The 26,139-nt window shown below is 38.5% G+C and overlaps 1 protein-coding gene across 5 annotated transcripts in view; it reads left to right on the forward strand.

The window, feature by feature from the left end:
• The window catches only part of HIPK3 (homeodomain interacting protein kinase 3), a 61,284-nt gene extending 36,305 nt beyond the window's left edge, over positions 1-24,979 (forward strand). For 3 of the 5 annotated variants that reach the window (XM_079310126.1, XM_079310127.1, XM_079310128.1), the window contains exons 3-16: positions 5,221-5,344; positions 8,177-8,296; positions 9,469-9,555; positions 10,392-10,576; positions 11,363-11,522; positions 11,913-12,036; positions 14,163-14,284; positions 14,396-14,523; positions 14,625-14,786; positions 15,669-15,935; positions 17,162-17,302; positions 18,659-18,894; positions 19,185-19,312; positions 20,847-24,979. In XM_079310126.1, the coding sequence (XP_079166252.1) occupies positions 5,221-5,344; positions 8,177-8,296; positions 9,469-9,555; positions 10,392-10,576; positions 11,363-11,522; positions 11,913-12,036; positions 14,163-14,284; positions 14,396-14,523; positions 14,625-14,786; positions 15,669-15,935; positions 17,162-17,302; positions 18,659-18,894; positions 19,185-19,312; positions 20,847-21,323 (2,461 nt within the window). In that variant the 3' untranslated portion in view covers positions 21,324-24,979. The remainder of the gene's footprint in view (positions 1-5,220; positions 5,345-8,176; positions 8,297-9,468; positions 9,556-10,391; positions 10,577-11,362; positions 11,523-11,912; positions 12,037-14,162; positions 14,285-14,395; positions 14,524-14,624; positions 14,787-15,668; positions 15,936-17,161; positions 17,303-18,658; positions 18,895-19,184; positions 19,313-20,846) is intronic. The other 2 variants (XM_079310129.1, XM_079310130.1) reach the window with 1 other exon arrangement.
• The last annotated feature ends 1,160 nt before the right edge of the window (positions 24,980-26,139 follow it).

The following is a 26,139-nucleotide window of genomic DNA, read 5'->3' on the forward strand; positions in this document are numbered from 1 at the left end:
ATGCAATTTTCTTACAGCTCTGCACAATTGATGGCTGTTTTTGTTCTACATGGATTCAACCCTTACTGTATGATCTAGAACCCTTGTGGATATTTTCCTGTCTATCCATTCTTAAATACTCCTAATATTTTTTATCTCAACAGGGACCTGTGATTCTGAGAGTAATTGTAATTCTGGCTTTAAAAATCCACTTTTATATTTACACCAGTCTTTATCTCAAATTGGGTGGGGGATTCCTTGGTCTTCTAGAGTGAGGCAGGAAATTAGAAACACCTGTCTCCTTCTCTTCCCTTATTTATTATATAATTTGAATAATGTTACTATCATTCATTCTTCCCTGAAGCTTTATAGTTCTAACCAGGGTTTCTTCTTGTACCCAAATCTCTTCAAGTCTTTAATTTACATTGTTCTTTTCTGCGTCTTTTCTATTTGATGTATCCTTTTTCAGATGGGGGTGACCAAAACTGAACACAGAATTCAAAAGTGAACACACACTATTCAAGGTGAGGGAATATCACTAGTTTTATATAAGGCATAATATTTTTATATGTCTGTCCTTTAAAAAGAAATACTGGTGTTCTGATTATTTTTTGCTCCCAATTGTAAAATATTTTTCTTGAGTAATCTGTATAGCTGTCTAGATTTTTCATTGAAAAGTTGGTTAAATTATAACATAATTTCTGCTGGGTAATTAATTAATGCCTATGGTACATTAATTTTCACTGTGGTTTACTCTACACCATGTATGCCTTACTTGTGTTGATTTAACTGCATATCTGAAATTCCTTCTGAAGATGACCATGAATCCACTACAGAGCCAACTGATCTTGATATCATTTCCATGGCTCCTTCCCATTTCATCCTTCAGATTACTGAAGTGTACTTGCCTGGGAGTTTTTTGGGTATTGCCACCTTGATTTTGATCCCTCCAGCCAAGAGTTTTTCCTGTATTCTTGCAGATCTTGAGGGAAGGTTTGCATTCCTTCAGGTACATGGTAAAGACTGGTAGTTGAAGAGAATTAATTGGGGGGAAACTCATCAGAATGCCCACTGCCATATCTCATTAACTTACCCACTGCATCTGATCCTTCTCTCAGGCTTGGAGGAGTTGTGATCTCACACCCCATGGGTGGTTATTCCTTTCAGAAGGGATGTGCTTGCTTTATGTTTGTCATGGTAGCAGGGGAAAGAGCTGTTCTCAGGCTGGTAATCTGGTTTTTGACTTTAACCCTTGCAAATTGGATTCATTTACATCAGTTTTCTTTACTAGGACTTCCATCAGGTCATTAATTAAAAAATATATATATAAACATCCCACCTTTTTGATGGCTTCCTTGCATTAATATTCCTCATCATGGTGACATTGTGTTGTACCCAGTGTAGGTAATTATTAGATACTGTCAGCACAATGGTAAATAGAGGTGGAGAAGTTTAGCAGTAAAGTTTGAGGTTATTTCTATTCTCCCTACTCTGGAGAGCAGCAGGTGGGCAGTAAATAAACCAGTGCTGTGATCAGCAGTCCACACACTGACCCTCCCACACTGCCAGGGAAATGAAATAAAAACCACTCAACCTTTAGTCTCATTTCCTTGATCTGCTGTGCAGTGTGACTGTGTCACAGAACCTTCAGTGGGAACATATTTGAAATTATTCCTGCATTCAGCTGAATTTTTCATGAGAGTACAGTTCTGGGAAGCTGCTGTTCTTATTGTTTTGTGCTGTTCTTCAGTTGTTACTTTGTACAGTGACTGTTGGGTTTCAGCTTTTTCATGTAACTTCTGTTCTAAATTGCATTTCTAACCAACCATTTCTAGGTAATGGACATCTGAAATGGTTTGACTTCTTACAGATTTTTTTCTGACTTGTTTTTGTGGTATGAGTAATTGTTGCTCTTCATACTTTGTTCCCCCAGTGTAAGGGTTGGAAGAAATTGTCAATTTTATGTTACTAGGCTCCAGTTTTGATTTTTTTTTAGCAAGTTCTTTTTATTTTTTATTTATTTATTTTTTTTAATCCTCCATCAAGGAACTGCCTCATTTTTCTTCACATTTGTTTATTTTGTTGCTTTTGTTGCTGGCTAACATGCTGAAGCTAAACTATTTTATGAAATATTCTGGTCTTTCAACAAGTTAATGGAACCAATTGTCTGATTTCTTTTCTCATAAGATTACAGAAGGTTATAGGGTAGTATATGTATTTATGACCTCTGATGTCATAAATAGAAATGTGACTATCTAAACAAGCAGCTGAAACAAGTATTCATTTGTATCTTTCATCTTTTTATATCTAATTGTAAAGTCTAAGCTGTGCTGGTTTATGATAATGTCTTTAATAAATGTTTAATTAACACTGATAAAAAGGAAATAGGTGATTTATCTCCAAAATCTTGCTCTAAACATTTAAGTAAGATTCTAAACCTAAGTAGTTTAAAAAATTCTGTGTTCTCTTTGTTGATGTCTTGGTACTGGTGCTGTTTGCTGAGGTGGAGACTGTGGTGTCATCTTGTGATCTGCAGTAAAAACCAAGCAGGAGTGTGTGTGTGATGCTGTTTTTAGAGAGAAATACTAAGTTATACTGTTTTTTGAGTAATCTGATGTTAGAGTGAGTGTTGGGACATCTGCAGTTCCTACCACTCTCATGTCTATGCTTGTAATTAGGAAGGGGAGTATGGTGAAATATTCCTTATAGGAGAAAACAGCTGTGGATCATCTTAAAAATAAAAACTGAAGAATGATTCTTTCCACTTTAGCACTTTTCTCTTCAGCTCTCCAGACAGATTTTTAACAGGAACTTTAAAAGAAGGAGAGACAGAAGCAGGTGTTTTTGAGTTAACAAACTTTGATTTAACAAAAATATGTGAGCTGGTTAAGACTGCTCCAAACATGCTCAAACTCAGTTACAGTTCTCCTGCAGCTGTGAGAGAGTTGCTCCATTTAAAAGACTAGCATGAGACACATGGTAAGAGACATTGGCCCCAAAGGAGCAGCAGCTCTTCATGTTCCTCTCTTCAAGCTGGCCTGAAAATGTTTTTTGTCCCCTGTGCTGCAGAGTGGTGCAGGTAGCTGTGCTCAGGAGCACAATTATTTCTTCTTCTTTCTGCATGGTACATCCAGTGTTGGAGCACCTCCCTTCTCCTTAGCCTTGTTTATTAGTGCCTTTCTTTGTGTAAAACTAACAGATTACTGTATTTTTGAAACACAGTTGGTTTTTTTTTTTTTTTTTTTGGCATTGTGTCTACCCTCATCCTTCTTTTCTTTGCCCTGTGTCTCTGGAGGGACAGACCGACAGACTGCAGCTATTTTTGTTTGAACCACTGAGTAAACCTAAGAGGTTTTACAGAGCTTATTTTAGCAGAAGCATTTGTTAAAGCCCCTGTATCCATAGGCTGTGTGTATATTCATTAACTATTCAGGGCTGTAACATAATACAACAAAAGGAAGTGTATTTTAACAGAGATCTGTAACAACCATAGGCAGACTGGCACCCAGCCAGGGGAAAGGCAGACGTTTCTCACTGCTATTTCTGTCTTGTGGCATCCAGAGATATTGAATTGATTTCTTGGATAACAAAACTAGCTGAGACTTACTGCAGTGTCATGATCCTGCATTGCAAAAATACATATGTTTGATCCCAAGAAATTTATTGTAGTCAAATCTTCGGGGGCAGTGGAAAACTGAGCCTCTCCAGTTTCACTGCCAGCGTGACGAGATTTAACTCCCATATAATCACCAAAATGGTTTGTGGCAGGGATGGGGAGAGCTGAAGTGCTAGCATGAATGGAAAGTACAGAATTATTTAACAGAATATCCTGTCCTACATGTTCTCTTATCCATGTAAAGTGTTGGTTTTTCCCTGTGGCTTCACTGGTCAGAGATGGGGCAGAGCATAGGGAATCCTTTCCCTTTTCCCTGGTGGTGAATGTGCATCCTTGGAGCTTGAGATATGTCTGTGCACAGCTTCTACCAATACTCCTTGTGAAAAGGGATGGAGATGCCTCAGCTCTTGATCTGCTCTACAGCTACATGATAGCTGCTCTGTCCCAATCTAGCATAAAACCAGGAATTTTTTCCCAATCCATGTCTGTAATGTAAAGAATATTTTGGTGAAGGTGAATGTCCAAGGGGAGTGAGATAAGTAGGTATTTGCTATGAGCAGAGTCTGTTTTGTGTGTGAAATGTCAGTAGACTACTCCAGGATGTGCTGAAGCATAAGATTTGTGAGCTTTTACCCAGGTGAGAAATGCCTGTTTGCTGATCAGCTGGATGCTCCTGTTCTGCCCAGCTGCAATGGGAATTACCCTCTTGGTTTTAACCACCTTCCTACTGCTCTGTGACATGCTGAGCAAACACCAGATTGTCTGCTTTAAAAGTGGATCCCTTTATAGTGTGATGCTTTAAATAATACTTTACATCTCCAGGCATCATTAAAATGCAGATATTAATTAATTCTTTTTCCTTTTGTTAATAGCTTGAATGAGCTGGGAGGGAAGGTTTTAAAAGGATAAATACAATGAAAATGGATATTTGTGAAATACTTGAGTTCCATTCCATGTGAACAGAGACATTAAAAGCCCCTCTAGCAGCTGTGTCAATACCAATTTTTCTGGTTCTTGAGTGCAGACATAAATTCAGATGGTGTTGGTTAAATAATTCACATTTGTTTTTGGTGAAAAATAACACCTGCTCTGTTTAGCAAGTGCAATGCTTTCATTTAAGTGATTTAAAAATTGATCACATTCAACTGATTTGAGTACATTAAGGGATTTGCAGTTGTGTAATTAAATTGATATTTTAAATAGCTTGAACTGTACTGTACAGTTGAGGAGTGTTGAAGTGGATTTTCAGATAACACTTCTAGTTGGTTGGGTTTTTTTGAGATAAAAGATTATTGTGTTTGCAATATAGTTACAATATGACATTGAGTGGACAATTCATTTGAGGCATACTGGAGGAAAGACAAAAATTCTGAATCAGGGACATGCTGTTTTCCAGGCATATCAGTTATTTTCATGTACATAGCAAATGGTACTTGTAGGGAAAAAAAACCAACATCTTGGAGCTGCAAAATATTAGATAAATAAAAATGCAATTTCTTATGCTGTGATTTTATTGAAATTATTATCAAGGAACAGATTTTGTTGCATTGTTTTTGTCATGTTGGATTGTTGACTGACCTCTCTTCCCCAAGGACAAACCTTCAGTAACTTTGTTTGATTTGCAGAGCACCAGAGATCATACTGGGATTGCCATTTTGTGAAGCCATAGACATGTGGTCCTTAGGGTGTGTGATTGCAGAGCTGTTTCTTGGATGGCCTCTCTACCCAGGAGCATTGGAATATGACCAGGTAGTAGAAGAAATTCCACAACCACACTTTCTGCAACTTAAGAATTTCAGATCATTAAATCCAGAGTTTTAAATGCTAATAATATTCCCTTTTATGTAAGCATCTCTTCAAGCCTGCTCAATGCTTTTAATTTAACCTTATTGATTGTCCTAGAAACATAAATCCTCATTCTGAACGAGGCTGGAGATTGTGCTGCTTTTTTTTGAGTTAAATTTCCATTTGTCCTTTTGGTATTGAAGTTTTTGGTATTGAAGCTGCTTTTTCTGATGGAAACCAAAGTTTGCAGCACCATCACTGCATTACAGTCCCTCTCTTTCATTTGCCATGAACAGGGTTGACTCTGGAATGTCCATTCAGATGTCAGGATTAATTGTGTTCTGAATCCTTTCTGATGCTTTCTGGAAACCCAACAAAGCTCAAGGGTTTGAGAGCCTGCACTTCAGAATGGGCTGTCACAATCCTGCTCTAGATAGGCAGGGGTAAAGCTTGGAGCTCTTAAAGATTTTATTTATTATGTTGGTTTTCAGCTACTGACACCATCAGTATTAGTGAGCAAACTTAATAAAACCCCACATTGCTTCTAATGAAAGATGTAGAAGGCTTTTATTTTAAACACTTAGAAAATAATGTGGAATTTGGAAGGAATCCCAAAATTGCAGCATCCTGACTGTACCCACCTGTTTTTGAACTTTGCAAGTGAAGCAATCTCTTGGAAACCCCAGAACAGCACTGGCTTCTTGCTAAATTCTAATCTTTGATGCAACATTTAGTTCAGAGGAGATTGTTTAGGTTATTGAAGTGGGTTTTGGCTCTCTACATTTTTGATTTTTTTTTTTTCAGGGGATATATTAATTTTATGTTGATGTTGCTCATGTTTCATATTTCAGTTTCCTTCATTTACACAAAATGCAGCATTTCACATGTGGAAAATGAACTAGGAATGGAATGTGGGTTGATTTGTTGATGTTTTTAGAAGACCTTTTTGCACACTGTTGCTGTTAAAATGGAAAATTAAAGAGGAAACATCTAACAACCCATATAATTTTTAAGGATAAAATGAGGGATTTTTTTTTTTAAGAATTCATAATGCTCTCTCAAATTTCCAAGAACTTGGCAAATATTTTACCTTCTATATATAATTTAGATTTGCTGGAAGCCTCATTTACTAACTCATCCAGCAACTTGCCTGATGCTCATGTTGGGGAAGTGTTGGTGGAAGAGGGGCTGCACCTCCTTTGCACCATCAGGAATTGCTTTACCCAGCCTTGTAACTGCTCCAGCAGAGCAAAACTTGCTTTGGAGAAACTGAATTTAGGGGCCAACCACTGGCCCTTCAAAGGGCCTTATTTCTTAAATCCATTTGTGGTTAGAAGCAGTAACAGCTGTATTTCTCAGTGGAAAACAGCCCTGTCTTTTGAGCTTTAATACTCATCAGAAACAGGTGCTTAGCTGCTGAATTTTTGAATTAATGCACTGGCTTTTCCCCTCTGCTTTTTTTTTCTGAGGACATTATAAATGATCTAGAAACATTCTGGTCAGAGTAGGATTATCCTTACTCCCTGAGGTAGGGAATTATGGAGGATGCTAAACACCAGAAGTTGGCAGCATTGTGTTTGTTCCTCCCCACTTGGGTCTGTCACTTATTTCTCAGCAGAAATCTCACATGTTCCTTTTACTCTCCACTGCCCATCAGTTTTTCTCCTTTTAGGTGCTCCCAGCTCTCAAGTCCTTTCTCTTTCATTGACTTTATCTTCTCATCTCTCAATTTCTGATTCAGTGTGTTTGGCCACTCTCTCTTTTTGATTTTTGCCTTTCTTCTCTCTTATTCCCTGGCTGCTCCTCCTTTTCCAGGGGCTGGCTCACCCCAGCAGTGCCTCTGTGGTGTGGGACCCTGCCCTTCAGAAGTTCAGCCCTGGCTGCTGGAATCTCTACCCTCTCCATCCCAACCTGCAACAAGCTTGGTTTTCAATTATTGTTCCAATTCCAAGGTGGTTTTTAATTTTGAAAGCAATGCTGCCTCTGGGATAACTCTCTCCTTGTAGAGTGAGTTAACAGTAGTTAAAACATATCACGTTTCAACAGATTTCTATTGAAGCCTTGAAACTTAATTTTTCTGTGTTATTCATTGATCAGCAACTATGATATGCAAAATGCAAAGTAAATCATCTTCTCCAATAAATGCATCTTGATCATTTCAAAGCAGGATTTCTTTCAGGCATCAAGCCAGTCCATTCCCATCACACCCAGTAGCAGATTTTCTTGGACAACAACACTATCTTTTGCTGCCTGGAGCTTGTACAGGCACTCCCTTTCCACATGGAATGTTTCCTTGAAATGCAGGTGTGTCAGATGTGTAAAAGACTGATACACTGGAAACAGCAAATGGGAAGGATTGTTATCAAGTTACATAATGAGAACATGCAGGAAAAAAAAAAAAATCATTGAAGCACTGTAAGCAAACAGAGCACTCCTACTGATTCTCCTGTTTAGAATTAAAACAATACATTTAGGATTTGAGTGGGTTGAGGAGGTAATGACAGCCACTCTCCCCAGCTCCTCCTTGCTGTGACCCAACCTAAAAATCTTGCTTATATAGGTCACTGGAGAGGCTTGTTTATGTGTGCCTTTCTCTGGAGATGGAGACAGCAGTGCCAAGTGCTCAGGGTTAGGTCTCTCCCCTCTCTAAGATGCACCTGTCCAACTGTGATGCTCTGAGCATGATTCATTTTGTCATTTTTTAAAATGAAATTACAATCCTTTAACTGTGTGGGGATCATGTTTTGAAAAACAAGAGGCCAATTCTTTTCCCTGTTGTATTTTTTTTTCCCTCAGATTCGTTACATTTCCCAGACTCAAGGTTTGCCAGGAGAGCAGTTGTTAAGCATGGGAACGAAAACTGCAAGATTTTTCTGTAGAGAAACGGATGCACCATATTCTAGTTGGAGATTAAAGGTAAACAGTGGAAAGTAGTAGAAAACAGCACAATATTTTGTGAGCAGAGAAGCCAAGATGCACTATAAGACCATTCTCTTCCTGGTGCATCTCCTGTGGTTTTCCCCAGCTTTTTTTTTTCTTTATCCCTTCCATTTTTTCTGTTCCCCAGGCTGTGCTGTGGGCAATTCAAATTAAGCCTTGTGTCTCCAGAGGTACTAAATGAGTGGGTGTGTTTTGTTTTGCTCTCTTTCTTGCTGGGTTGCTCCTTTTCACTTCATGTAAGGAATACTGTCAACATTTGCCCAGAATTGGCTTCAGGATCAGAAGTTCTAGGAGAAAAAGGAGATTAAGAAATAACATGGCTGTGTACAGCTCATTTCTTCTAGATCTGCTAAAACAGCCTTTGTTGGCTGAAATCTGCCATACAGTGAGTGCAGACAAAGTTAAAACAAAATGCAATTTTATGTCCTGCACACCTTGCTTATCTCTAAGCAACATTATTGCACTCTGTCCATAAGCAGAGCTTTTGCTTCCTATGCAAATAATTTGCTTTTTTAGTTAAAAGCACTTTCCCTGAAGTCCCACCTTGCCTCTTGTCTGTGTTCAAGAAGGAAAATTGTAACAGAAGGTACCATACCAACTCATAAACCATTCATTCTCTAGGATGATTTTGTTTCTTACTGAAGTATTTAAAATATTTACACCACTGGTTGTGTATGTGGAGGAATAAAAGTATAAAAATAAAAAAAGAAAAAACAAGGGAGTTGAGCAGAGACTGCCTGGGTTTTGGTTTATTTCTTTTACAGTGATGTGATGCTGCTGCTTGGGTTTTAAGGTCTGAGTTTGAGAAAATTGGTAAAATGCAATAATAGAAAAGCTGTGATATATAAAAATACAGGAGTTTCATTTAACTGCTCTGTGCTAGGCTTTCAGCACTTCATGTGTGATGCATAAACTATCTATGTAATCCAGTAGTGTGGTCTGTCAGATGGAAAATATTGCAGTCATTGTCTTTTGATTTAGAGAATGAAAGTAGCCAGTAAAGCAACATACAAATATATAATTGATATAATAATTATTTGGGAAAGAACCAATATTTTTAGGTCAATACATACATAAAGTTACTTTATAGGTATAGGTGACCTTTACTGACAGATTCTAAATTCAGCTTTCTCTTTTTTTTTTTTGAGACATTGGAAGAACATGAGGCAGAAACAGGTATGAAGTCTAAAGAGGCCAGAAAGTACATTTTCAACAGTTTGGATGATATAGTGCATGTGAGTACTAAAGCCTCCTTCCTCTGCAAAAGGAATGTGATTTTAAAACTTCTTCTACTGGTTTTGAAAGAAGCTCCTTTTAGAATATTATTTATTTTGTCTCCATCATATTCATTCTTCTCTGCAGCTCTGGGGAAAATATCTGGCTGTGTCAGCCCTTTGAGCTTTTAGTAAAAATCTTCCTTTTCCATTGCTTGTGTTAAACAGTGGAACTTGTCCTTGTGGTGGGGGAACCCTTGAATTTTGTGTAAAATGTTTACTTTCTCTTCTACCTTATCTGCCACTGTAGCAAAGAATAAACAAAGAATGCCTATGGAAGCTGCTCTGTTTATTGTATAATTTCCAGTATAATTCTGTTATCTTAACAATATAATTCTAAGTGTAGTTTTTTAAATTTTGTTTTTCAAAACATAACTGTTTCCTCACTTTTCTTTAGCTTTATACCTCTCCAGTCAATAAGAAAAGGCAATTTTTTGTTGTCTTTCATATCCTAAAAAAAGGATCAAATCTTGCTGCAAAGTTGGCATTAATACATGCTTAAAATTATTTTTTGAAGATCAACTCTGTAGTCTGAGTTAGACCATATAAAGATCTTTATTTCAAATCTTACTTCTTAAATTTCAAGTCCCAGACTGGAATAAAGCCTTCAGAAGTTTTTGACTGGGGAGATTGTGAAGGGGGAGTAGTGTGCATACCTAAAAAAAGTCACCAATTCCAAGTCAGCTGTTTTGGGATAAGACAAATCCACTAATGTTGAATATTAATGTTTTATAGCAGAAAACAATAGCAGAAAGAGTTAAACTAATATGCATACCTTCTGTTTTGTTTGATGCCAGGTGAACATGGTGATGGATTTGGAAGGAAGTGACCTGTTGGCAGAGAAGGCAGATAGGAGGGAATTTGTCAGTCTGTTGAAGAAAATGTTGCTTATTGATGCTGATTTAAGAATCACTCCAGCTGAGACCCTGAACCATTCTTTTGTTACCATGAAGCACCTCCTTGATTTTCCTCATAGCAACCAGTATGTAACATAGAAATCTCTGTTGTTGCAATTCATTTGACTAAAAGTGTTGTTTCTTCTGCTGTCAGAGAAAAAAAAAAAAAAAAAAATCTTTCATCATTTTTTCAGCATCTTAGAAAATTCTTTCAAGTGCTTGCAGTACTAGATAAATCTACTGGGTCAAGGAAACTGCTTGAATAACTATGTTTATCTCTGAAAGTAACATTTAGAGCAATAGATTTCCAAGTTGTTTTTAGGCATGATTGTTAAAATTCCAGCACTGCAGAAACTTGGGTGTGATTTTTGGAAGTATGAGGGGCCCTAGTTCCTGTCAGTCATTGAGGGCTGGGGTAGGCATTTCCTCTTGAGGTTAACATCTCAGATGCTTTCTTTCATGTCTTGATTAATGTGGAATACATATATATATATATATATATATATGGAAAGTTTTCTTGTAGTTCTGCATTTCTTAAAGTTGCAAGCATTTCACTGCAAAAGCAAGCTTTTCCCATCTATTTAATTTCCTATCTTTCCTGTTTGTACCCAGCTGTTAGAAAATGATGTTAGATAAGAGGAGAAGGAAGCAGCAGTATTTTTCTTGAATTTAAAATATGTACCACAGAGGCTTGATGGGACCATAGTAGCAGCAGAGTTTCTGTTTTTCTGTCCATGTGGATGATCCCATTCTGTGAAACTGGGAAATGTGGGGTTCGAACTAATTTTTTTCCCCCTTATTTTGGGGAATTTTTTTTAACCTTTGACAACATGAAATGGTGATTAAAGCAACTTCTTTTCTGGTTCTGATAGAGTGAAGTCCTGCTTTCACATCATGGATATCTGCAAATGTCGATCCAACCTGTATGACTTAAGCAATTGCAATAAAACATCACTAATGAGATCAGTTGCCTCAGGCAGTGCAGCCAACCTGACTGCAAGCTTTACCAAAATTGGTCCAGTAAGAAGTCAGGTAAAAACAATGGTTCCTGTTTTTCTTGGTTTTGTTTTATTTTGTTTAGTTTTAATTGTAAGTTCGATTATGGTAATTTTAATAATTCATTTAATAATTGAAAAAATTGCATCTGTTAGGTGGCAAAATCTTTTTTTTTTTTTCCCCTAATGTTTTCTTAAACAAATAATTTAGAACATGTTTCAAATTAAGTTACAAGCTGGGATTGCCAGTGCTGTATTCTGGTGCCCTCCAGTGGCCCAGTGTGATGGCTTCCTGTGAAATAGATTTGAAATGTTCATTTTTTAAAGTTGTTTTAGTTATTTACTATGTGAAGTGGTGGGACAAGTGTATGAGAGATGTAGATTCACCATTACAATAACTTAGCCTGTGTTGAATCTGTTCCCATAGGCATTAACTGCATCTGCCCACTCAGTTCTGCACCAAGGGATTCCACTGCAGGCAGGAACTGCTCAGTTTGGTTGCAGTGATGTTTTCCAGCAAGCATTGATTATATGTCCTCCAGCTATTCAAGGTATATTTATTGGTAATTGTCACAGTTCCTAAAATAGGAGTGTTAGTGCCTGTCTGTTAGCAATATTTGAGTTTTCTGTTATATCCACTTAAGGTTTATATTTAAACCAACTTAATTATGTCATTTAAAATCAGTGTGTGAGTCAGATGCAGATACATGGTACCTTTCTGAAAGAAACAGCAAATCAGCACCTGCAGAAAATTATTTAAGCAGTGCAGAGCCCATCTTCATATACTATACACACACATATAAATTAATGTCTTGGTTAAAATAGGAGAAAAAAGTGTGAAAGGAGGTGCAATAAAGAGGGTTCTGAAATAAAATTTGAGAGGAAACAGGAAAGATGAAGGGGGAGTATCAGTGTCTTATCCTAGTAATAGTCATTTATGGAAATGGGAAGGTATATTGCTTGCTTATTAACTTAGCTTGGTTATAGTCTTTGTTCCAAAGATGTGATTTATTTGTCTTGGTGATGTTCAGCTTCATGTTGAGATCAAGTCTTGAAGTTACAAAATTAGAGTAGTTTCTTTTAAGAATGACCTTAGTTTTCCCTCTACATGTTAAAGTTTCAGAAACCACACTAGATGCACTCTGAAATGAAACAAACCAAAAATATTCAACCTACACTTAAACCCCAGGAAGTCTTCTTCTGAGCAGTTAATTTTTTAAATTGTATATGTTCTTTACACAATGGCATACTCCATAATTAAAAAAGCCCAAAAACCCCTATTGTTTTCATTATTCCCAGATGAATAAAATGATTTGTAAGAAAGGAAACAGTACAGGCAGACACTTTATCTGTGATTTGTATACTGTATTCTTAGGATGATGGTAACTTTCCAAATTTAAATTCTGCTACAGCTGAAGTGAAGGGGGATATATTGTTTTCATCACATAGGTGACGAGTTGCTGGCACAGATGAAAAGGGGATATTAATGGTATCTGGCACTGCTTCAAAGTTTCCCAGCTTGGCTGCTCTGTGGAATATCTGAGTGCTAAAACTCTCTACTTCTGTCAGAGCTAAGATGTTGCTCTTCTAGATGGCTGTGGGGAAAAAAAATCAGCCAAGTGCATTTCAAAAGGAAAAGCTTTGAAGTGCGTGGTTATAACTGGGTATTGTGTTATGACATGAGAGAATTACATCAGATGAAAACTTTCTTTCATCCTGTGCTGGAAAGATTAAAAAAAACCCAACCAAAACACTTATAAACTTTAGAATAGTAATTCTGTAGTAGTTACCTGTGAACACAGATTGCTTAACCTTTGAGTAAAGCACGAGGCATGAAGTGCAGTTAGAAGATGAGATCAGGGATATCTTTCCCTAGCCAATAATTTCTTCAAGCATGGCTGTTCTGCTGCAATGCCTGTTAAGAAAAATACCTCTTTCATTACAGTTTTACATTATTATGTAAAAAAAAAAGTTATTATAGTAAGCATTGCAGCATTGATATGTCTTAGTTTCCTGTGACAATAATTAAATTTAGGGCATGAGATCCATCTTTTTTATTATGTTCTTGTGAGCAGTGCTGTAGTTTGTACTATTTTGTTGAAGAGAGGAATAGGATTGTGGATTCTACTGCAAATATTTGGTGAGGTACACAGAAGATTTTCCATTGTTTCCCACCAAAGAGATGTCAGTGAAGAGGAACATTATAGATGTGGCATTGCCAGCTATGAAAGCTGAGAGGAATGTGTTTCAGCCTGCTGGAAATACAGAGCATGAGCTGTGCAGGAGTCCATCCTGAGAAGCTTTGAAATTCAGTTCTGCTTACTTCTGCCTGCTTCTTTCATATTCTTTTAATGTAGCTTGTGATAAAGAGTAAATGCTTAGCTCTGCAGAACTTTTCTGCCAAAGTCATTCCCCTTTCCAGTAGTCTGTTTCCAACTAGTAGCTATTCTGGGAACTACAGCTCAAATATTTGTGCAGATAAGTTGTAGTACAAAAATCTTCTAGGTGTTAATTTGTTTGGCTTGAAAGTCTAAATTATGGAATTGGATCATAAACAATTAGATCATTTTAAAAAATGGTGAAATGTTTTAAAATTGTCTTCCCTGTTTGCACAGAAAATATATGCAAACCTGCTGTTTGCCTAGAGCTTGGTTGTGTGTTTTTTTTTCCCTGACAGGAATTCCTACAAACCCCAGCAAAGCCACCAGTTTCTCACTGAGGGTGGATAATGCAGTTCCACTGGTGACCCAAGCCCACGCAATTCAGCCACTACAGATCCGAGCAGGAATCCTTTCTCAGGTTGGCCTGCTTTAAAACTCTTCCTTATTTAGTTAGTGAATGTTTTTCACTATAGACTGTAACCCTCCTGTCTGTGTTGAGTGTTACTCAGTGAGTTGCTGTGCTTCCCAGCAGGCGTGGTCGAGCCAGACACAGCAGATCCTGGTTCCTGCATGGCAGCAGGTGGCACCAGTGGCAGCTCCAGCCACATCTCTGCCCTCTGATCCTGTGGCTGGCCCACAGAGGCTTGGAGACTGGGGGTGAGTCCAGCTGCTCTTGTGCCACACCTCAGTGGCTGTGATTTGCCAAGCACCAGGAGTGCAGTGACCTGCAATATAAACCTGCCTCTCCTTTTCCTCAGGAAGATGATTACCCAGGGCACCCACTACAGCTCAATGATACCACAGCCTCTTTTAGCACATCAGATAACCTTGTCTGCCCCTCAGCCAATTAGTGTGGGCATTGCACACGTTGTCTGGCCTCAGCCTGCAGCTACCAAGAGGAACAAACTGTGCCAGAACAGGTTGGTAGAGTATTTCTAAGATAGAACATTCAAAGACAGTGTACCTGTCATTGCTGTTTTGTGGGCAAAGGAAGGAATTGTAAAAGTGACATCTTTGTTGGACACAGTTCCTCTTAGTCTTTTGGAAGAATGTGTCCTACCTCCTTAGGTTTTCAATGTTATTTTGGTAGTAGACTAGATGGAGCAATACTTGCAATACTAATTAGTTTTAATTCTTTTTGATTAGTCTGTGCCTGTCATGGTGGAATGTTGTCTTTACAGGTTTTAGGAAGGTGTAAGAGTATACTGAGGTAGCTCTAATGAGATACTCCTAAGTTTACATGAATGAGGTTATATCGGGTTTAGACAACTGACAATAAAAGAGAAGTTGTATAACAGGGCTGCTGTGTGCCTTGCAGTCATCTTTCACTGATAGCCAAAAATACTTCAGCTGCTTGCTGAAGAAAATAGAAGAAAGTAGTGGCAAAGGTGTGGGGTGCTCCATAAGGGGGACAGTGTGGGTTATGTGGGCAGTGTCAGCAGGCCTGTATTAAGCAAGGGGTTCATCTGGAGGCTACCAGCTCTTGTTTTTAAGGAGAATATTTACAGGAAATCTGGCTGGATTTTGTTTGCTTGTTTTTCACCCAAATGGGATTTTCATTTGTTTTTTGCCTTTATAAGAAAGTGGGATTTTCAGTATACTGTATTTGATGTTACGTACTTGTTAATGTCTGAAACCATCCATGCAGAGTATTTTTGCTTGTGTTTACTGTTCTGTGTTTTTCTAAACTGGTGGTTTAGCCTACCATTTTAGGCTTAGCCTACCAATTGCCTGCTTTGGTTTTGTTGAAAACAGCAGAGTTTCCAGATCACTAAACACCAAACAATGTGTTTCCTTCACAGGAGCAACATGCTACAAAACACCAACATCCAAAACTCAGCCTTCATCTCTCCAAAGATCCTCAACCTGAAGGCTGTCAAGAGGCTGAGTTGTGTGGAAGCACAGGACAATCTGAACTCAGAGGGGGGGCTCAGGCTGGCCCCTGACCCCTCTGTGGCCAGTGGCCCACGCCAGGCTCTGTTCCTGGCCAGCCCCAGCCCTGTCAGTGTCATCACCATCAGCAGCGACACCGACGAGGACGACGTGGCTCGGACGCACTCGCTGAGAGAGTGAGACCTGCCTGCCTTAAGCTTGGCTTAAACACAGTCTGTGCTGCCTCAGAGGCTGCTGGAGCAGAGTTAAAGGAATATTAGAGGGATTTATAAAAGCCCTTCCAAGGATTTCACTTTGGGCAGTGCAAGAGCCTGGCCAGGGCTACACCCAAGATAGACCCCGAGTCACAAATTGTCACAATTTTATAAATTTTGCTCCATTGGGGTAAATTGTGCAATTCCAGCTCCAGGTTCTGCAGTCCCATCTTCCCAGATTCTCTCCTCAATTCCCTCTTTTTTTGCACTTTTTGGGGCTGAAGCTGCTCCTTGTTTCTGGGGCTGGAAAAGGATTGTGTTGTCTGACTGAGCTGTGAGGAGAACTTGCTAAAACTTCATATAAATTTCAGAGTCACATATCAATGCAGTTCAGAATCTAAAAAATATGAAAGCTAAAACTTAAGGCATCATTTTAGCACAGCTAATGAATCTGAGTTTAAAAAGGACAAATGGTGTGCTCCTAATCAAATTTCAGCAGGAAGTTAACTCTGTAACACCCTGTTACTGAAAGGGAGCAACACCAGCAAAAATCTACCTCATTAATTGTGTGTGTTACACCTTTTCAAACCATGGGGATTTTAGTTTTTTTTCATATTGTCATGCCCCATTTATTTGTTGAAGAAGAATATTCTTGCTGTGTATACTCAATGTCACCATTTTAACAGTAGCCTCCAGTAGATACTATTACACTTTTTTTACTATTTACTGTTTTTTACTATTACATTTCCTACTATGGGTAGAAAATAGTTCTCTAACAGTGTAAAAGGGTGAACCTTTGGGTGCAAAAGCAGGAGCTGGGTATTTTCCTCCAGTAAAGTTTTCTTTCACAGAGCCATCACAGAAGCAGGCAAGGCTTAAAAGTTTAATGTTAGTTTGACTTCATCCTTGTAATAATTCAGAGCTGAAAGAACTTGTATTTTAAATCCAGGCTTTGTTAAAGGTTTCACGGCTCTGAACTGCTATAGTAAAACATTTTAATCTATGTGTTTTAATATTGATTAAGTAAATTTAGTAGGTTTCAAAAAATTCTAGGCTAGGAGAGAATTTTAAAAGAACAGCAGTTTAGATGTAAAAGAAGCAAGGAATTGGGTGTTAATTTACACTTAAGGAGCCTTGTGTAATCATGTACCATTTTTTATGTCCTAATTGCCTGTAAGAGAGTGGTGAGTGTGTGTTTCTGTGTGCAGGTGTAAGGGGAGCCTGGAGTGTGAAGCCTGCCAGAACACGCTGAACATGGAGCGCGTGTGCTCGCTGAGCAGCCCCGACAGCACGCTCAGCACCAGCTCCTCAGAGCAGTCCAGCCCCTCTCCCTGCAAGAGACCCAACAGGTGACACCTCAGGCTCCCTGCAGCAAAAACAAACAGTGTGCAGCTTGCACTGAGACATGCACAGCTTTTATGTTGTCAGCCGGTGGGGGTAAATGGTCTGTTTAAAAATTGATTTACTGGCCTGCAGTTGCACAGCACAGACTGATCTGTTCTCATTTCTAACTGATCTGTCTTGCTGCATTGGAAGCTTTGAGAATGCTGAATGAATGGTGTTCACACAGAAAATAGAAATGTTGCATGCAACTTCCTTTGGAATAAAAATCTAGAGTTGCAAGATTAAAATAAGCCAAAGTAGTATGTGACAGATTTGGTCATCACATATTTGTAAATTTTTGCAGCTTCTGGTTTTCCTATTGTGTGTCTAGTAATCTTTTCTTCTACCAAAAGTAAGGCTCACTTAAGTGAACACTGTTCATGTGAACAGCTTTTAAATGCTTTTATCTTCACTGCCTCGTGTCCAGCTTGAGCCTTCAGTTTCATTGTGCAAAGTGAATTCTAATAAAGGTCCTAACGAAAAAAGTTTGTTTAAAAAAATTAAAGATCCTATCAGAGCATGTATTGACAACTCCAAGTTGCACCAGGTGGTCTTACTGGCTGGTAGTTAACCTTGTCAGTCCTTTGATATTCTTTAATAACAAAACATTCCAAAATTCAGATAAGTTTTCATAGGTACCTGTTTGATTTTATGGAATTATCTTTGAATTGTAAGGAACTGACCTGTAATTTAATTCTCCTTGGTAATTCTACTTAATGTCAATAGCAGAGGAGTGTGTTGGATTCTGGTTTCAGTAGCATTCTACTTATATTAAGTCAAATAATTAGCAACTCAAATCAAAAGTTGTTAATACACAAGTACAATTAATTGCTCAGTAGTTGTCACATTATCACTATTTGTTACTTGATAAACTACTCCAAATTACCTGGTTCTGTTGGTTAAATCTTCAGACTTTTGTGCTGGCCCAGTGCCAAAGTGCTTTTCACAAAAGTTAATTTTCACAAGTGGTTTTATTTGCATTGTCCTATTTTAAACAGCATGCAGAAAAGATGTGTTATGTGAGTTGTAAAATCACTAAAGGACTTGATCATATTAGTGAATTCATTGCTGTTTCTTGTATGCTGTAAGTTAAGCATATATTCCATCAATTTTTAATATAAAGAAATTCTCTCTTTTCTCTGAGCCTTGCAATTTGTGGGCAGGGTGAGTTTGAATGGATGTGCTTGTCTAATTACAATGCATCAGTTTTATCCACCTTTGAGTAATTTTACTTCTCTACATTTAATGTGTTGATTTAAGAAAATGTACCTCTGTCGTGAAAATCTCTTTGCTTCATTGCAATACTTTTATTTTTTTGTCAGTATGTCAGATGATGAACAGGAAAGTGGATGTGATACAGTGGATGGTTCCCCAAGCTCAGAATCCTCAGGACACGACAGCCCCTTTGTGGAAAATGGCTTTGTAGACAATAACAATAAAAATAAGGAAGCAAGAGCCTCAGTTAACCCTGATACCAAATCAACTGTTTGCACAGTAGTGGTACCACCCATGAGACTTGAAAACAGGTTACATCTTGAGGAACAGATGGTGAATACAGGTAAGTTAGTTCAGGTGTTTTTTCTTTCTATGCCAGTAGATAAAAATAGAAGTATCACTCTTTATTCAATATATATGTGAAGATTTTGACCTGCTCATGCAGCTGCTAATCTGTAGTAACCACTTCTAAACAATGCTAGTGTTTGACTTTAATTGGTGTATTGTATTATTATTTCTCCCTGCATGCTTAAACAAATGAAACCTTGTCTAACTTTTGCCAGAAGAGAATAGTGACAACAAAAACATTTAAAAAAAAGCATAAAAGAGAATTGTTTGTTTCTGTCTTGCAAGATGCTTCGTGCCAGCCACTGAGAAAGGGTCGTTCTGTCCTGGGAAGGATAAACCAGTCTTGTGTGGCAGGAAAGCGTCAGCAGAAACTGGCAGCAGCATTCCATCAGCAGCATGGAAACTTCAGTCAGGTATGGGCACTCACATCTGGCAGATGTGGGGCTGGAGGAGATGAGTTCCAAACTGAGTGCTCGCAGTTCCAGTTGCTGTTTGTGGCAGCTGCAGGTTTTCAGTAGATTGATTAAAGAAGTGCTAAAATCTTGAAAAACAGTTTTGGACTCATTGGGCAAGTCATAAGTGTCTTTCATTTGGGGTCATCTTCTTAAACAGAAAAGCCACACTGGGAAAATTGGACAATATCAAAGCACAAGACAAAAATAAAAATATGTTAGCATTTCTTTTTCCTGCATCCAAATGCTTGGTGTGCAGTTAAAATCTGCAGCTGTATCTCAGTGTTGTTCTGTCAGTAGTGTGCATGAAAATCTTTTAGTTTGAGTATCCAGAGGTGAGATAGAGCTCAGCAAACCCAACTGTTTCTTACCTTTGCTGCCAGGTAATGGAGGGGAGTTCCATCCAATGTTAGAAGATACCTACAGCTAATTTAAAAGTTACTTTTATCATTGCCCAACAACACAGTAAATGTGTCTGCTGTGGTTGAGAACTGAAGCTGACACATGACACCAAGCTTAAGCCCCTTTTAATTAATTATCTTGGAGCTGTAGCTGTATTGAGCTTTGGTTAGACAGCTGGAGGTACATTAATGTGAGAGCAGTACCTGTTAAAGTCTTGCAGAGAAACTGTGAATATTGTAAGTTAAATGCTAAATGAAAGCATGCCATGTGTAGATAAGAGGATTTAGCAATAATGACTTGAATAGGTTAGATTGAAAGAAACATTTGGGTGGGTGACACAGTCTCCCCTTCTGCTCGATTATGCAAAAGGATTGGTTTAATTAATTCTAAGCAAACCTTAATATGATCAGCATGGTATTAATTTTTAATCTCTTCAGTGTCTGCAGCTCCTCAGCCTCTTGGCAGAAAGTGTAGAACGTTATTTTTATTACAAAAATTTATGCTGATCCTTTCTTCTTTGGGAGATGCCCTATGTAGTTTGAAGTCTGCATCATTTAATGGGAGTAATTGATTTTTAGTCTTTTCTCTTTATAACTGTTAATGATTGCCACATCTTCCTGTGATCATAGACCTAGACTTCTGTTTGCCTAGTTGTCTCAGATATTTTCAATCCGTTTATTATTTTTCCTGCTCTCCTCTAAAATTTCTCTATTTGTCCTCTTTGTGCCTCATTATGGTGCCCAAACTGAGTGCAGCACTTCCAATTGATGCCAAGCCAGTGCTGAGTAGAGTGGAATAAGCACCTTGCTCATGTGATACATGGTATTTCTGTTAAAACAGCCCAGCATGGCATTTTATCCTTCTTTTTTCCCCTTTGCAAGAGCATTAAAATAAACTTGTGTTCCGTTTTCCATCTCTTATTGTCCGTGCCGCTACCTACATGGCTAACACATCTTTTTGTTCTATCAAAGCATTTAATAATCCCTGTCTCTATCCTGATTTTAAGTTGACTAGTTTTAGTGCATTTTCCTCCATTTTTCCCCACTCTCTTTGCCCTTGAATCTCTAAGCCCTGCCCTTTTCTGTGTTGCCAGGTCCAGCACTTCGGCTCGGGGCCGCAGGAGCGCAACGGGAACTCGGCGCCGCGGAGGCAGCAGCAGCAGCAGCAGCAGCAGCAGCAGCAGCCTTTCCTGGCAGCCACGGTGGCCAGCCACGCCTTCTCCTTGCCCCAGGGCAGCCCCAGCCACCTGGCAGGTGGCAGCTCCCACCTGGGAGCCCAGCCCGCCCTCCTGCCCTACGCGTCGCCCGCGCCCGTGGCGCACCTGCTGGCGTCGCCGTGCGGCTCCAGGGCGCTGCTGCAGCACCCCGCGCACTGCTACAGCCTGGCCCGCCCTGGCGTGCTGCACCAGCTGCCCGTGGGCATCAACCCCCGCCTGCTGCCTTCCCCCAGCCTGCACCAGACTCAGTACAAGCCCCTCTTCCCTCCCCACTCGTACGTGGCGGCGTCGCCCGCCGCCTACGCCGGCTTTCCGCTGAGCCCCAGCAAGCTCAGCCAGTACCCCTTCATGTGAGAGATTGGCTCGGCAAGAGGCATGGTGGTTGTTACCTATTAGCCATGGCACAACAGGAAAATTATTTTTTTGAATCATGTAGACTTGGGTGCAATTTAAACAACTCTGAGCTTTAAAAAAAAAAAAAAACCACAAAAAAACAAAAAACAAACAAACTCACTTTTAATGTGTTTTGCACATTTGGTATAACTTGTCTTTGGTCATGTTATCTTCTTATATAGTAACTTTAGACAGGTGACTTATGGGAGCAGAAATCTGGTTTTGCTCCTGCTATTTTTTATAAAATTGCCTTCTAACTAGTGCAAGACACGTCTACATTTGGGAAGCCATTCATTGTACAGACCTAGAGCAACAGATGCACATGTGTCAGCAGTACAGTGTAGGAGTAACTCGTTTGTGTTGCGTACCTTGGTGTTTAAATGTTGAGTCACTTATCTAAAAGTTGAGCTGTTGTTCTTCACATTGCATGTGTCTTTTGCATGGGCAAAGAAAAGGCCTAAACATTGCTCTTAAATGTTGTTGTCCTAATAATCTCAGCTGCATTGTAAACTGTTCCCACACATAGTGCCTTAAATATTTGAGGTTGTTAATGTTATTACTTATATATAAATGTTGAGGACTGCAGCACTTAAAAATTCAGATCTGCTGATTTTTTGATAGCGTAATGCTCTTTTTGGGTTTTGTGTGGTATTATTTTAGTATTGGGTGTATTTTCCTGATTGAGAAGGCAGCATGTTTTGCTGTAGCTGAATTTTGCTGTCTCTTTTGGTTTTTTTCCCTCCCCCAGAATGATCTAGCTTCAAGACAGGACTGTAGTAGTGCTTAAAGAAAGTTGATTCAGTAGCTATTGAGTAGTGACACACAGGACAGTATTTCATACTGGTAAATGGAACTGCAATACAACCTAAGTAGTTTATTTTAAAAGTGTTTGTCTAATTGGGTATAATAAAATGTTTAGAGGTGAGGTAGGCATGACTGACTAGCTAATGAAAGGAGAAGCCAAGTGCTCATTGATCCGTGATGTGGTTTCATCTTAGCTTGAGCAAACCATGCAGTATTTAATAACTAGTAGCAGAATATTTACTGTTGAAGCTTGAAAAAGATGTGAGTTCTTTGTGTGCAATCTTTCATTTATGCATGGGAGAGATTTTAGTCTTTTTACATGACTAGTATTTGTTTTAGCCTGTTGTGGGTGTTTGCTTATTTAATACATTCCGTCAGGGACGTAAATTACATGCTTTTTGCATAATTATTTTTTTTTTCTTTTTCTTCTCCTTAGGAAGTGTGTCTTTCTATTTTTTGTTTTGTTCAAATGAAGTTGCTTTTGCAGCACCAAAGACTTAATCATCCATTTCCTATAAAAGGTAGCTACTTTTTCATAGACCTCAAGTATACTGTAGTGTAGAGATGGGATTTATGGAAGGTATTAAGCTGAGGCTGTGTTTTAGCTTATGGGCAAGTAATAAATTGTATCATTTATCTTGAATGTATCATAGATAAGCTGCTATATAATGATTGCCACTTCAGATAGCTGTGAAATTAGGTGATTAACTAGTTCTTTCTTAGCCTTCTAATTTCTGTACAAGTCTAATTACATGAAATAGAAGCTGGGTTTTGGGTTTGGTTTATTTTATTTTGTTTTTTAATTTCTATTTTGTTTTCATGTTTGAAGTGTCGTAACTACTATACTGTAAATGATGGAAGATGATTGCATATGTTTTTTTGGGGTGTGTTATTTGCATCAGTATTTTATCTCCATTAACTTTGAGCTCATCACTGCATATAAGTGGATGTATTAATGTAACTTAATTTTTTTTTATGTTTTCATATTGGCATTGTGTAGACACTTAAGGAGCTGCATCTTGCAGGCTTGACTTAACTTTTTTTAAAACAAAATCTGGAATACAATCCTTGCAATGTTGACTGGAATAAGAGTGAGAAGCATTTGAGTTTAACTGTGTCAATAAGCTAATAACTGGTAATCTTTTTCTTTACTCCACTAACACAAGCAGTGTTTTATTTAATGAATGTCTGAATGAAATAAATGTGCCTACATTTGATTTATTTTATAAGTAATAATTAAAATACAACAGTATTAGATCGTAAAGAAAAAAAAAAAAAAGAAAATGCCAGCAGTACATTTTTAATCACACTGAAAATTAAGAAACCTAACTTTTCCCAAAAGTTTCAATGTTTTTAATAATCAACTCTATGCATTTTGTACAAGTGTGTGTGTGTATAAAGTATACATTAGCAACTAGGAGTATCCTGATGAATTTGCAATCTTACCAACACATGTGTAAAGCCTGAACACAGGGAGTCAATTTGGATGTCCACCTTCACCACTTCCAGCTCGTGCTGTGTGGTCCAGCAGGCAGTTTTCTGTTCACTCCCTTTTTTTGGTGCTCACTCCATTGCAGGCAATGGACACACCAAGAACCACCAATGCAAGCAGAGCACATCGATTTTTGTATCCTGATAACAGCAACAACAACAACAAAAATACTGTTTTGTTTTGTTGTTTTTTTTTTTTTCCTGGGGCCACGGGGATCATCATGGGTCTGATGTATTTTCTGTACTTTCTTTTTACTGTGCTTGAGGTTTGGAGCTGATGTGCTTGTTGAATTGACACGGTTCTCTGTGTATCACCACAGTATCCTGCCCTATGCAGGAAAAGGTTGCTGTAAATGTGCCCCAAATTAGATCTGCTGCTCTTTCTATGTGTTGTAACCTTAGAAATGTCTGCATTTCAAAGAATGAAATATTTGGGATCCTGCCACTGCTTAAATTGAGCACACCAGGTGACTTTCCCCCCCTCCTCCCTCAATACACTCTGAGAGAACGGACTCTTGTCACTGCAAGTGTCTGGGGCCCATCTGCAGAAAATAAAAAACAAAAAAAATGCTTTCAGGGTGAGGGCTTTTTCTGTGAAAAAAGTCATCCTCTGAGAAGCCTTTTCACACCAAACCATTTTATTGCCTTTTTTAAATAAAACACTGCATGACTACGGAATTGCATATCTGCATTTTACTTTAATTTGCAAGGTTTTATATGAATTTCTTGTGTTCGGTTTTTAACTTCAGGGTGTTTTATTGGTCAAATATGCTACTGTATTAACTTCTCTTTTCTTTTTTTTTTTTTTTGTGTGTTTTGTTTTAGTTTTTAAATTTCCTGTTTTTACTGCTAATTAACGTGGTTTGTGTTAAGTAAAAGTTAAATCACACTGCAAGCTGTAGGAAGACTTGTTCTAGAAAACACCCAGTGATAGAAACTTGATTAATAAGGTTGAACTGTTACTGTTTAACAATTTGTAGACTTGTGGCTTCTTTTTTTTTTCTTTCTTTCTCTTTCTTTTTTTTTTTTTTTTTTTTGTTTGCTTTGGATTTCTCTGCTACACTAGTTCGCCATGTAGCAATTGCACTGTGCAATATTACAATATGAGGACTGGGAAAATTTTTTATGGATGTAATGTCTCTTACAGTTTGCGATAGTATTTCTTTCTAGTTCTCAGTGATTTAAATGTGACCAAGCCTTCTGTACTTTGTCACAAAAAGCGGGTTTTCCAGGTGACTATTTTGGTGAGTGTCAAAATAAGAATTTATGGTGTATTACTGTCAAGATTCACTTTGAATTAAAATATATATTGCAGCAGGTGACTTTTGGTGGCTTTTTTTTTTTTTTTTTGCTGTGTTGCATGAAGGCAAAGATAGTGAAATTCTGATGTGATCATTCAACTAAGCTTCTTTCTGAATTCAAGGAAAAGCTTCCAGATTCGATGGGGCTGTCACATGCCACAGATCTGCTGTAATTTAATAAATGTAACAGGCCTGTGATGTTCAGCAGGTGGTGTTGGAGCAGAGCAGAGCTCTGGGAGCACCAGGGCAAGGCTGCAGCCCCTCCTGCCTCTCCCCACACTGTGGCTGTCCTCCTGCTGTGCAGGAAGGTTTATTAAGTCATGGGTAAGGTTTGATGGTGATTAATGTTAATTATGTCTTCCTGCCTTTCACCTGGGGGAAGGAAGGAAGTTGCATTTTCTCTCTCAGGAGGGGTGGGTTTGTGCTCTGAGTGGGTTCAGATAATTCCACCTGCCCTTGTCCTGGTGCACAGTGCTGAGTATTCTTTGTTAGAAAGATAAAGCTTTATGCTGAGAGGCTGAAATACACATTACAGAATGGATTCTTCTCCTTAGACCCTGAAATAGCAGGGTAGGAGCATCTACACCCAGTTGGCAGAGATGCTTGGAGGCTGGACTCCATTCTGTGGTTGTATTTGAGGAGTGAGATGTTCAGCAAAATGAAAAAATGCCAATTGTTCTCTTGCAGAGGTACCAAAGCCTGCCAGCAGCTTACAGAGAAGTCACTGCCTGGCCACAGTCACTTCTCATCTGTGGATGAGATCCTTGCCTTATCCCTTATATAAAGAAGCAGGACTCAGAATGCTTGCAGGAGGTCTGCTGCAAGCAAGGCACTTTTGGATCTGGACACAAAAAAACCCCAACCCAAACAATATTAGGAAGCTTTAGGAAGTAGCTAACTACAATTGTTTGGTAAATCCCCAGTGATTTTTCACTAGCTGTGAAAGATCCATTCCTCATCCTGGAAAACACACATTTTTAAAATCCTTCAAAGTAACAATCTGCTGTTTGTATTTTATACATAATACACACACACACACAGAGTCATGGAAAATTAAGAGAAAACCCTAATGCTTAAGGTCTAGACTGAAAAAAGTGCTGCAAAAGTAGTTTATTGATGGCTCTATTACAAAGCTGAGTTATGACAAAACCTAGAAAAACAAAAAAAAACCCCGAGGTTTT

Source organism: Erithacus rubecula (assembly GCF_903797595.1).
Source record: "Erithacus rubecula genome assembly, chromosome: 6".
Taxonomy (NCBI): Eukaryota; Metazoa; Chordata; class Aves; order Passeriformes; family Muscicapidae; genus Erithacus; species Erithacus rubecula.